General features: G+C 49.8%; 1 protein-coding gene across 1 annotated transcript in view; it reads left to right on the forward strand.

The window, feature by feature from the left end:
• The first annotated feature begins 1,896 nt into the window (after nt 1-1,896).
• Nucleotides 1,897-13,378, forward strand: part of PRRX1 (paired related homeobox 1) — a 41,425-nt gene continuing 29,943 nt past the window's right edge. Inside the window, exons 1-2 of the mRNA XM_085300288.1 lie at nt 1,897-1,941; nt 3,970-4,000. Of these exons, the coding sequence (XP_085156414.1) occupies nt 1,897-1,941; nt 3,970-4,000 (76 nt within the window). The remainder of the gene's footprint in view (nt 1,942-3,969; nt 4,001-13,378) is intronic.

A 13,378-nucleotide genomic window follows, 5' to 3' on the forward strand; every position in this document is an offset into this window, starting at 1 on the left:
TCGGCGGTGCCGGCACCCGGCCCGGGCACGCGAAAACGCCCGTTTGCCCCGTAGCTGAGTGCCCGGGAAGGGTGGGGGAAGCGCCCCCGTCCCGTGCCCCGCGGGCGGCGGCTCCCGCACGGGGATGCTCCGCCGAAGGAGCCGGGATCGGGGGCGCCCGGAGGAGAGAAGCCGGGCAGGATCGGGCCCGCAGCCGGAGCGCCCTTTCCCCACCGCCTGCCGCGGGGGGCTGAGCACCGGCAAGGCGGGCCGAGCCGCCGGCCCGTCGGAGCCGCGACCGGCGCGGGGAGCCGGGGAGCCGCTCGGGGGGCCCGGCTGGTGCCGAGGACCCCCCCCCGTCCGCCTCTAGCCCCCCAGCCTGGCGGGCCGAGGAGCCGCCCGGAGCGCAGCGGCTCTGCGCCCGCAGGCAGCCCGAGGGGGCGAGCGCGGCTGCGGGCCGGGACCCCCTGCCCGTGGCAGCCCCGGGGGGCGGGCAGGGCGCAGACCTGCCTCTGAACAGCTTGTGCTACGGGGCCGTGGACTGGGAGCCCGAGTACCTGTAGAAAGGCAGCCTGAGTCGATTAGCGCCGGGGCTGGAAGGCAGCGAGGAACAGCGCAGGCTTGCGCGGGATTTTGCAAGCGCCGCTTGTCCTTTCCCAAGCGCAGCGCTGGGGAAAGGGACGAGCCGCGAGGAGGAGGGTGAGGAGCGGGCAGGGACGGCCGGCCTCGCCTCCCCCGTCTCGCACGCCGATTCCCCTCATCCCCCGTCTTCTTTCGGTAGAARTATCTTCGGCCGTAAGGACTGGGTGCGATTTTCGATGCGGGCTGGCTGCAGGCGCTACACAAACGCGCTCCCGCGGCAGCCGCAGGCCGCGGCTGAGAGCGCGGSTTTGCTTTGGAGGGGCTTCAGCGAGCCGCCTCCGGGCTGGGGGGCTGTCACGGGCGCGGCGTGGCTGCCAGCGGACGGTGGAAAAACGAAAAGCAAACGAAAATCGCGATTTTTCGTTTGCTTTTTGTTTTCCGCCCTTCGCTGGCAGCCACGCCGCCGCTTCTGGGAGAGTCGCCGCAAATGTCAAGCGGGCCCGAAGGAGCCGGTGAATAAAAATTGGGAGCCCGGCGGAGGGGAGATCTCGCCCGATAGGGTCGGGTTTCCCTCCGGGCCGGCGGCGGCGGCGGCGAGAGCTCGCTCGCTTCTGGGCGGCGGCGGCAGCGGGTGCCCCGGGGCCGCGGGGCGCCGGCCGGGCCCCCTCGGCGCCTCCTTCTCCGCGGTGGCTCCTCGCCGTTTCGGGCTCCCACAGCTGGAAAGCGAAGCCCGGCTGGAAAGGGAGAGTCGCTGCAAAGAGGAGCTTCTCCTGCCCCGTCGGGAAAGGCGCAGCCCCGCGGAGCGGCTCCCGTGGGTGCCCGGCGCCGAGCGGGCCCCGGGCATCGGCCGCTCTTTGGAAACATTGGAAACAGCTTTTTATATATATATATGTGTGCGTGTGTATATATATATATATAAATATATTTTAATATATAATATATATATATATTTAAAAAATTTCCCAGCACCCTGAGAAACTGCGATTTCTGGCCTTAAAACTGTATATTTTAGGCAAGAAGGCTGCGATCGCCGCGTGCCCGGGTTTTGCCTCTTGGCACTGTGGCAGAAGAGCCCCCGAGGTGCTACCAACAAGATATTTGAATGACTTTATTTTTTCCCCCCCTTCCTTTCCAATTTCATTTATCATATATATACACCCACACACATATATGTATCTATATGTGTGTATATATATGTATATTTTATTTGGACCTGCTTTATTCCTGATACTGCCCCTTGCCAATCGCTGAGYGTTCCAGTACTGGCCAAATCTGCCTTGGTCAGCCTGGAAAAGAGGGAATGTATTTTCCTGATGCCCACCTTRCTCTTTGAGCATGGAACGGACTGAAATCTTGGTTCACGAGTGTGTTTCTCAGCCGGTATCACTGAGCAGGGACCACACGACAGCTTAAAATGAATCAGATGTTCTCTGATTGCTGTAAAAGTTTTAATGCCGCTGCAGTGAATTAGAAAGTTTTAAAAGTATTCTAAAGTAAGCAAAAAATAAATGCTGAGGATAAATTCTCCCTGGTTTAATGGCATAGCTGTCATCTGGGCTTTCGGACTCTTTCAGTGATGTGTTTAGCAGATGCCGTTTGTCCTCGAGCCTCAGTTTCCCCACCTATTGCCTGTGTTTTGTAAGGTGTTTYGCGATCCATGCAGGAAAAGGCTGTGCTGGAGCTAAGCAGTGCTACATAAGCTTTTTTTCAGTGAGAAATGAGAGCTGATTCAGTGGAAAAAGCTAACACAGGGCTTGGTTATTCTCCATGTTACTGAGGGAGGGAAGGTAGGAGCCGTCTGGAGAAATTGTGGAATGCCTCAAGAATACTGAAAATGTTCCTCCAACCTGGAGGAAAGTCAGCTAGCCTGTCACCRATTTCTGCCCCCAAATTGAAGCAAAAAGCCAGAGTATTGGGAGCTATTTGTATAATGCAAAATTGCAGGAAAACTTTGACACAGAAATGACAAAACATTTTATAGGGACATTTCACATTGAAAGAAATGTGTTACCATTAATTCATTTGAAAGAGGTTCAAGGGAAARTGTTCCTTCTATTAAAAAGAAAAACCAACAGCCCTGGGAGTAGCTACGATTGTAATATTTTCTGAAAGAACTGTCAGGGTGTTAAGGGACTGATTTTTCAGTGGTGCTGAGAACCTGTCACTCTCACTGAATTCAACTCAAATTGTAGCTCTGAAACCGTATTCTAAGAGCAGATACAATTTACAGCAGGCTTCCCAGCCTCTGCCACTTAGCCAGAAGGACTTTGCAAGCTGAGTTCCTCTTCAATRCAAAACCACCTGATAACATACAGCAAACATTTGCTTTGGTAGCAGGGTTTTCACTGGCTCGTGCTAAAGCCAGGGTGAAAATGCAGGTCTCCGCACAGCCGCAGGGACCCCCCGACCTTCCCACCAGAGGCAATCCTCTCCCGTTGCTCAAGTGCCTTTGGTGGTAGCAGAAACCTGTCGGTGGCGTATCTGTTCCCAGAGCTCATGGTTCTGAGTGGGATTAATTCTCCAAATCTAGAGATGGAAAATTATTAGTCTTTTTTTTTTTTTTTTAAGTTGACATTTTTGACCTCTGTTTTCGTTGTTTCGTTTTTTTGAGGGTTACTGTGATGGCTCATAAAATGTTGCAGAGAAAGTGTGAGCAGCCAAAGAAAAATTACTATGGTTGGACTTCTGTTGTGAGGAATGAATAAACCCACTTGGATTTAGTATGCATATGAATCGTGCTTATTGGAATTATTACCATCCTTTGGTACCTTTTCTGTATAAAAGAGGCAGCAGTTTGCAGGCTGCATTTCTCTCCCGGACAGGCAGGTTAGGTTGGGCTGTCAGGGCTGGTTCGTGGTTAAAGCTGGGGCCCAGGTGCTCTGGAGCTCCCTGGGACTTGTTCCATGTTGGTGGACACATTGTGACCTCTCGGCATTGCTGCTTATTCCCAGGGAAGCAGGGATTTGGGTCAGCCAGGAAAAAGAGAGGTTTTTTTTTCCCCTCTGTTCAAGCTGGTTCAGGCAAAGCATCTGTTCTGGCTTCAACCCGCTCCTCTCGGGCAGCAAGCGAGAGCACGAGGAAGGGCTTTTCCTCATCCAGCGCATCATTTGGTGACGATCTTGTTGCCGCAGGAYACTGCGGAGGCCAGAAATAGAAATGGTTTCAAAAGGGACAAGATAAATTCAGGAAGGACAGTGACCTGGAGATGGTTTTTTGCCACTGCTGCGTGGAGGCAACTTTCAGCTCAGGGAGCCACGAGTCTCACTGTTGGGTTGTTCCTCCTGTTTTGCTGAGCTCCTGAGGCTGCCTGCAGTGGTGTGATACCCCCCAGAAAAAAACCCAAACGTTTGGCTTCTTGAAAAGAGGTGAGGAAGCCTGGTGGGCTGCTCTGCCACCGCTCTGAAATAGCGAGAGCAGTTCAGAGGCAGTCGCGTGGATGGTGAGCGCAAGAGGAAAACCTGAAAGGTTTCTCCAAGGTTTCTCTGATGTTGGGGACTGCTGGCGTCTCCTTTGCAAATGTTCACTTTATCTTGAATTACTAAATGGCTCTTTTGGTAGATTTGGAACGGCCAAAGAATGAAAGCGGGGGGAGAAAGCACTTTGTGAGTGTGGCTTAATTAAATCTARCAGCATCTCGTATTTTATTCCCTTCTTGCGTGTGTAGCTGATGGGCAAGCAGAGAGTCTGCAGGAAGGTCTTGGCTGTTTACGTCCGTGGGTTACACGCCGGGTAAGCGAGGCAAACCGACCGGTGCCTCGCGCCTGCAGGCAGCCGGGAGCATCCTTCCGAGGTGCTGCCAGGGCAGGCGTTTCGGAACCAAGTCCTTCTCCTCTCGCAACTGATGTGGGAAACCTGAGGGTCAGAGTAATGTATTTTAAGGCACTTATTTGAGCTGGCTGGTGGATAAACACAGCAGCTTTCTTTTTCTTGCATGAGTAATCTTTACTCATCCCAGTACTACAACGTATTCCTAGAGAATACTTGCAGGAATGGTGGGTTTTTTTTGTGAGAACAACTGTTGAATAAAAGGGACTAGATAACTAACAAGAAAAAGAAGGTGAAACTTCTTTCTGTTTATGTTGGTTAGGTATATCTTTTTAATCTGACTCCTAGGCTAGCTGCTACATGATTATTCTATCAAGTATCTTATGCCATTTGTTTTTTTTTTTTCTCTCTTACATCCCTGAATCTTATGTTTTGAAGTAGAAAATGTTTGGGCTTTTCACATAAACTTCTGGATCTTCTGGATAAAGACAGAAGATGAGAATGTGACTCGGGCACAAACTTGGAGTCTCAAGATGGCAAAAAGCAGAAAGAAGGGCAACTTCCTATTATTGAAAAAGGAAAAAAAAAGTTGCGAATTTGAAGACGGGAGCTGACTCAATTTCTGAGTGCTGGCCATGCTGCCCTCCTTTCGACGGGCGAAACTAGACTTCTATTTGTTTGYGAGTTTCACTTTTTTGATCATAATCAGTTTTGCTTCCTGGTTCTCATGGTCTCGTAATTTGCTGATGGTATTTGTGTTTTCAGTCTATCCGCACAAAACTTCCAACTTTTTAATTTGAAAAAGATTCCGCTGAAGACTTTTTTACTTTTTTTTTTTTTGCCCTCCTCCTTAATATAATGAAAACATTTCTATGAAAATTAGATTTTGAAATCTCTCATAAAGCTTAAAGGTTTGGTCTAAACTGCTAGAACACTTTTAATGAACATCAGCTTTCTGTCATCTGCACCAAGTTTCCACTACTAGGAGTCTATTTTCCATCTTTTTGATGATGGATAAAACAGTGATCGCATGGGAAAATATTATCTCAGGGCTAATTTGTGCAATCTTTGCTCACAAGAGTCATTGCATGCAATTCAAGAGGCTGCCTATGTGTATGCCAGTTGATGAGTATTAGCATTTAAAGACTTGACCAGCAGCCTTGAGTCATGCAAATACTTTTTTTTTTTTTTTTTCTTCAAGCAGTGGAATATTTCTGTTAGAGGCGTGAAACAGTTTTGCTGCCTGTATTCAGGGCCGTGATAGTTTCGCCTTTCGGCAGAGAAATATGTGATGCCTGGAAAGAAAGAGCAGGGACAGAATATAACCAGGAGGGGCTAAAAGGAGGAGCTGAACTCTAAATTTGAATGCACTGACAAGACACATGCAGAATTAGAGTCATAATTCCTYCAAGGATTTTCCCTGCTTTCCTGCCCCCACCAGCAACTTTGAGTTTGCTCCCGTGGCTCTTCGCATCGCCAGAATGGCTTGATCAGACTATAGGTGTTTACTCCTGATTGCAAATTTTCTGATACATTTAATCGTTTTTGAAACCCGTATTAAGTAGCCCCGAGGGAGCTGTGCTCCTGCTGGGCCCCTGTTGCATAATGAAGTACATCACGAGTATTTACCGAGTGTCACAATATTCCAGACTTGGGCCTCTCTTTCTGGGGAGGATGAATCACTGCGTTTCTGGTTCCCCACCCTTCTTGCCTTTCCTAAATGAGGCTTGGATCCTGGGATGGATTATGGAGATGCGAAATGAAGATCGTCACAGCTTGGCTAGAAGAACTGGTGTTGCCAGTGAAAACCATGACAACTGCAGCAAAAGGAGGTGATCGATTCACCGCTGCTCTCTGCCAGCACTCGAGGACAAACTGGGTGTTGAAAAGGACGGGAGCAGGGGAGGGGGAGGCTGAGCCTTCTTCCACGAACCAGCCTACGCTGCAGAGACGCTGCCTGCGGCAGCACATCTCTCTATCGTACGTGACCACAAAGGTACACGTGTAACTGTAGTTATCCAAGGCTCTGACCTGACTTTCTRTTTGGACTGTCATTGCAGCTCACGACACAAGAGGTTGCAAGCTGTGCTTGGGCAGTAGAGCACAGAGCGCAGGTTTTCAGTCTGGTTCCCCCAGGAAAAGCCCGTTGCATGGTTGCCGTACATGGGAAGTAGTTTCTAAACCCRCTGGCTGGGTCCAGCCTACTCTGGTGGGGAAGCAGATGTCTCAGCGATGTGAAATCCCGGAAGATTTTGTGGCAGGACCATGGAGTGTGGAGATAGATGCTAGCAGTGTCTGCACCTGAGGGGAAGATGCAGCATAAATTCAGCCTCTTAGTAACCAATGGAGAGTCACCAAGGAGAAAAGCCCTTCTGAATACATACATCTATGATGGGAATTGTGTCAGTAAAAGGTCACACATGCTTAGACACCAGTGCCAACCAGCTACATGGCTCAGTTCTGCAGGGATTTGTGCTTTGTCAGCCTATGGTGTAATTTGAGCGCTTTTACAGCCAGGGGTTTGARGGTTCTCCAGTGCTGTCCTGTAGCTTTTAGACCTCTGTTTGCTGGTCCTGCTCACATTTGTCATTCATACGTCATTTTGCAAATGTATGCTATGTACGTAACCTACTGTTTCCTTGCCTGCGTTATTCCTGGAAGATGCTGTGAGCTGAGGAGAGGAGCTTGGCAGAGATGCACTATGTGTCTGCTGGGAGTACAACAGAGTCTTTTTCTAGAGGAAATTTTCTTGAAATTGATGTCCAAAGGATGCTAGCTGAGAAGAGAACTGAGCAGCAGTGCTGAAGTTTAGGGCTGAAGGCCACCTCTGGCAATGAAAAGCCTGGGATCTGCATCCTACCAAAGCTGGTGGGAGAGGCCTAATGAGCATGACAGTGAGCATCCATTTCAGCCTAGATGGCTTTCTGGGCTCCTCTGTCACCTCCAGAGGCCAAGGAAAGGTTACACCAGTGATTAAAACACTGTTCCAGACAGTCTGGATTTGTCGTGCCCATATTAAGTGAACATTTACATTGGAGTGGCAGCCTGGGACCTCTTGGTGCCTTATGTTCCTGGAAGCCTGTCCAGGAAGGCTAGAAGAAAGATGAGGGGAGCCAGCTGTGCTGTTAAAAAGTCACTACGTCCTACTGCAACATCCAATTCCTATTTTCCCCATTTCTGGCTTGAGAAATTTTCCTACAGGAGAAACTCCAGCCAGTCAGTGAGACTGCTGGGCAGGGCAAACATCCAAAGAGTCGCTCGGTATCTGGCTAGGACCCTCCTTGGGTCTTGATGAGCTGTTTAGGCAGCAAAGCTGCCTTTGCACCAAGAGCTGGAATTCACTAGGAGCCTGGAGGCATTGCCTCCTGCTCTGATTCCTCCAGCACATGAAGTTGTCCTTGACCAAAGTAACACCAAACTTCTCCCTGGCCAGGTGCATCTGAAGGCGGACAAAATTGCCAGCAGCAGATGCTGAATGTACAGATTTGGAGAGAGAAAATAGCATGAACATCTCAGGGGGAACAGCACTCCCTGGGAGCAACATGGGGAGATTAAAAAAAAAATGCTTAGGTGCCTGGGAGCAGGGTGGGAGGATGAAGAAGGCTGTGTCCAAGTTGCTTCTAACCCTGTTTTGTAGCCAATGTGAATGCTGGGCCTGTCTAGGTTGGGCACCCATGGTACCTAGGTTGGGTACTCTTGTTTTCATTGTGTTTGTGGTTGCTGCATTAATGGCTGGTGGGTTGGGCTGAGCCGTAGCTGGTGTGCCAGCTAAGGCACGAAGACCTGCTCAACGCTCCTGGGAGTTTTCTGCTTTTTTGGAAGTATGGCTAATATGATCCCCGCTCGGAAAATCATGCTTGTAATGATCAAAGAGCCATTCTAAGTGTCAGCTTAATGGAGTTGGGGCTATATAGGAACAGACTGGACTTAAATAGGGAAAGATGCCTAAGCCATAACGGTGAAAAGAAAATGTTAATGCTTGGGGGTGAGTATTACAGAAGGGGTTGCCCCTTGGTGGTACTTCAGGGGATTCCTGTCACCATGAAATCTGGTGTGGTTTCCCTCAGAGTTTTATAGCACTCTTACTCCTTGTGGCTGGAAACGCCGGTAACACTTTATACCTGTTRTCATTCTGCATCCACACAGCCCATGGGGGAGTCTCCTTTCTTTCTGAATGAAAGGCATAGACTGGGGGTTTATAAATCCGGTGCCAAGTTCCTGCTTGGGACAAAAGATTCCCATGATGATGATGATAGGGAAAGTTGGTGAAAACTTTGTCTCTGTCCTGCTTGTATTTGCTCTGATTTGGCTTTGGGAAGGCTGTTTCCAAACATGAGCTGGAGGCACAGCCGTGTCCAGTCCATAGGCATTCTGAGGTTGTCAGGCCAAATGTGTTGCTGATTTTGCAGCGAGCAAGAAAAAGCATTCAAAGCAGAGCCAGAGCCAAAGTCTGCRTCCTGCTTCCTTCACCCCCAATGCTGGCAGAAGTTGGCACCTCTCTGCGGATCAGGAGCGAGGAGCCAGAGCAGGGAGTGGAAACACAGATCCAGATTTCGTGCGCACGCAGAAGAGCTGCGCGCTGGGGAGCGGATTTCTCTGCTCCATGTGTTCGCCAGGCTGTGTAGGGGGTATCACAGAGCTGAGGTTGTAGCGTGTGGCCTCTGCCAGTGCRGGGAGCAGCCTGCTCAGGAAAGGCTGAACCTGAATTGAGAAAGTGGGCTTTTTCGTTGTTGTTTTCTTCTTCCTCTGAAAGTCAGCAGAGTTGGCCCAGCAGGATGACCCACCTGTCTTCTGTTGCCCTAAAAAGCCTCAGTGCCTTGGCCACAGAGCCCTGCGGTCTTTTCTGCTATACCACTGCCTTGCTGCGATTACCTGGCCAAGTCACGTCACTTCTCTGTGCCTCTGTTTCCCTACCCATATAATTGCAGTAATAATCCTGACTCATTAGTAAGAGGCTTAGGAATCTACTGGTGATATGGTGTGTGAGAGCTTGGCATTAATAACGATTCGGGAAGGTTCTCTGCYGTCTCTGTTGCCCCCAGCTAATTGTTATTTCATCTGCCTCCATCTCTGGAATCGCCCACCTTCTGCGTTAATTAACTGATTAGCATTAAGGAGATCCCCTTCCATTAAGAAAAAGCAGAAGTAAATGAAGCAGTTCACAGCGAGTTTTTTCCTGTAGGGTACCTTCTGCTCAGGTATATCTAAGCTTGTCCCGTGCCCTGTGGGGGAATTGTGTTTGTTCCAACCCAAGGGTGGTTCACACTGCGATTTTCAGTGGCAGCTTTCTGAATGCAGACTTGGGTCTTCTGAACATCTTGAGATGTTTGAGTTCTCYACAAATCCAAAGGATGCAAGAAGTAGCTAGTTCTGATCAGCTGGAAGTTCCCTGGGGTGTTCAGTGGCAGGCTTGGCATGATCATCGTCGTCGTCTTGGCTATTTTCCGGTCCTACAGGTTTGGCCAAAAAGATCTCTGCTTACAGTTTTTTTCATTTGGACAACTGCTGATGTGTCTTGTGGAACCTAGGAAAATTGCTCAGGAATATGTGCTCACTACGCATTGCTCGTTTGTGATTTGGTTTTCATTGTTTYTCTTTTTTWWAAAAAAATCAGTTAATCAGTGAAAAGAAACAATCACCTGTGATTTAGGAGAGGGATCTCTCACTGTAAATAATAAATTAGCGTCGGGAGACTGGGCAGACAGAATGGTTGATGAATATCCTGCAGGCTGAAAGTTGTTTATCAAGCCTGTTTGAAGACTTATGACTAACAAGCTCATTTACAGAATTTGGAGTCTGTTCATGAACCGTTCTCCAGCTGGGAGGATGTGGGAATCATCAGAAAATGTATTCACAAGTTACTTGATCATTTAAAAAAATGATCAAACAAACAAACAAAGACTGTTTTTTGGAAGAGAACTGTAATTTTCTTTCCCTCCCCCCCCACTGTGTTTTCTGCGGCATGCCCCTTAGGAACATGAGGGGACTGGAGAAGAATGAAGAACCCCATGTGGCTTGCTAATGACCTGTTTTGGTGGTAACCCTTCCTCTGAATGGTGCTGTTCTGCTGTGTGTGTGACCAGTTATTGGCCAAGTAGTCCTGCCTTTGGGGAGCCCGTCCTCCATGGGATGTGCTGCATGAGGTCCAGCCGCAGACGTCTGATGAGGCGGATCCATCTTGTTGACACCAGTGGTTCCCAGCCAGGGATCTGGACTCGCCATGGGAAGCGGTTGTTCTCGCTCCTCTGGCCCAACAGAGAAAATGTGTCTTTCCCCAACTCACAGCTCAAGCACCTCTGTGTTTCTACGTGATGCCCTGTAGGGAGGGAATTGCGGGAACCGCTGATGTCAACCTGCTGTCTGTATGAAGGGGGATGAACTTGGCATAAGGAGCCTACTCTGGAGCTCTGTGGCTCAGTGCCCTTTGCAAATCTGCTTCCCTGGCCTTGAACCAACTCTTCTGCTCCATGCAAAAAGCTGCAGCTTTATGAGTAGCGGCAGATGTTTTTCACCCCCTAGCATCTCCTGTAGTTTTGTGTCGTTCGTGAAGTGTCCTTCCACTGTACTCAGCTGCAGAGGGGGGCTCCAGGTGGGCTCCATTTGTGCACACTGCATGTCAGGAAAGAAATGAACCAAGTGGAAAAGTGTCCAGAGCAGAAAAAGAGCAGTAAGAGGAGCTTCAGGAGCCACAGTATAGGAAGAAAGAAGAATTGCTTAAGCTCAAGAAAAGATGATGGGAGAACAGTCTTAAAATATGTAGAAGGCTACTAAAAAGAGGAAAGTATGAAATGATCTCCAGGCCCATGTACTTCTGTTGCAGGAAGGGAGATTTTGATGAAACTGTGGGGGAATCCTCCCAGTTCTAGTGAGGACGGGGAAGGCCTGGAAGAGAGGTGGGAGGATGCTGTGGAGACCACTAGCACGGATCTGATGGAGACAAACATCTGCAGGAGTAACAGCATAGAGCTGATCCTGCCTTGGGTCAGGTAGTTGGAGGGGCTCCCTGGATGTCCTTCCACCAAGTTACTGTGGCTGCATGACCAGCAGGAAACCACCTGTTTCCATGTGTCCTTAGCCCTGTGTTTTGTCTGCCCTGGCCAGCATCATGGTGCTGCCTCCTTTTTCCTTGCTTCCCAAGACAACTGTTGTGCCATGTTCAACGGAGGTGCTTATGGGGCAAGCGGGATGCAACAGGATGAGGGAAGTGCATGGAAATGACAAATTCACTGGGGGAGACCTGCTGCTGGGCAATGAGATAGCAAACAGATTCCCTAAATGTGCGTTTCTGGGTTGGSCGTTGTGGGCTGGAAATGACTGGTGTGTTTCAAAAGACAAAATTGTTGACAATTAGCAAGAAAACGGCCCCTCGTCAGTCCGGGCAGGTTCCCTGTGGGGTTCGTGTCTGCCTTCGAGTGTTGCCCAGGGAGCTGGTCGCGGGTCAGAGCGTGTTGTGCAGAGCTGGGCACGCCAGCCGCGATGCCAGGCTCTTCTCTCCCCTCGTCCATTTGGAAGCTTCTTCCTAAAGGTTTTGCTCTCAGCTCCCCGCTCCGAGCGGGAGCGATTTTGTTCGTGTGACGTATTGCCATCCCGTTTGGGCTATGCAGCACTGGGGATCATTCCAGGCACTTGCAATGATTAATTTGAATCTCAGTTTCCATGACTCTCTAGGAAGAGTCCTTTCTTTCCCCCCCCCCTTTAATCCATCAGAGAAAGGTAGAACAAGAGCCAGTGGCTGGAAGCAAAAGCCAAACGTTCATTCAAAGGAGGTAGAAAACACGCATTTTTTAACTGTGAGATGCAGTGTAGTCACTAGAAGTAACTGAGAGAGGAAAGCACTGGCGTCTCCATCCGTGAACGTCTGGAAGCTCTTCTGGAAGAGCTGCTTTTGTCAAACATGAGTTATTGGTCTCACCAGTGGGGTAACTGGGTGAAATGCTATGGCTCGGTCTCGCGCAGCAACCAGCAAAGTGAGAAGCTGAGCTCTGGCCGCAGGACGGATGGATGTGCTGCCGCATTCCTGTGCAATTCGATGTCGGGGATTATTCCTGCCAGGAAATTGGATCACAAGACCAGATGTAGAAGGCAGATCCACTCGGTGCAAATGTGTTTACAGGTTTCAACCAAAACATAGCAAGAAGCAAAAAAGAAAAGCAATGTCCTCATCTCCGATCATAACTCAGGCCCTTACGTGAACCAGCTGCCATGGTCGTTTATAGGACGATCCCCTTTCCCCTTTCCAAAATCCCACTGTTAAGAGTAGCGGAGGTAGGAAGACCTCTACAGAGCTAGGAAGGGCGAACATCAGGCCCAGAAATGGCCCGACTTGGTCTGATATTTCAGGGCTCCTTTTGAGTTTACTGAGGCTCTGAAGGAAACGGGCCGTTTGCGTGAGATTTCTGCTGTTTCTGGCCCGGTTGGAGAGTCTGCGTGAACGGCGGGTCTCGTACTCGYGCCGCTGTCGGCTTTGGGTAAAACGAGGGAAATGGAGAGCTGCAAATCTAATCAATGCCGGGGAGGGGAATGAGCACACGGGGCATCGCTCGGGACGGGGGGGGTCTCCGAACCGGTGGGGTGAAGTCCCCGCGGAGGTCAGAGGCAGTCCCTTCGCCTCGCTGCCGAGCCTTCGCTCYGCCAGGCTAGTAATTTGGGGTCACTGAAGCTCGGCGCTCGGAGCCGTGTGCTCGTGGACGGTGTAGGCCACGGGGGATGAAGGCACAGAGGTTTCCAAATGCACTCCGTTTCCAGAAGAGGCTTTTTAAAAAAAAAAAAGAGAGAGAGAGAGAGGAAAAAAAATCTGCTCAGAAAAGGTTTGGCGAATGATGATTTGTGTCTGGAGAAATTACGCTTTGCTTGTGTGTGATTATTTTGATCCTTTTTTTCCCCCCATCCCCGTTATTAATCAAACTCCTCTTCCCACCTTGCTGAACTGAACCATGTTCAAAACTCAGTCCAGGTATCTCAGTCCAGGTRCGCAAAGCCTGAAGGTCTCCAAATTTGTCCCCAGTTGACTCCACGCAAGATTGAAGCATCTGAAACAATCCTGGCGCCTCCG

Source organism: Rhea americana, unplaced genomic scaffold, assembly GCF_003343005.1.
Source record: "Rhea americana isolate MKP2758 unplaced genomic scaffold, rheAme1 scaffold_162, whole genome shotgun sequence".
Classification (NCBI taxonomy): Eukaryota; Metazoa; Chordata; class Aves; order Rheiformes; family Rheidae; genus Rhea; species Rhea americana.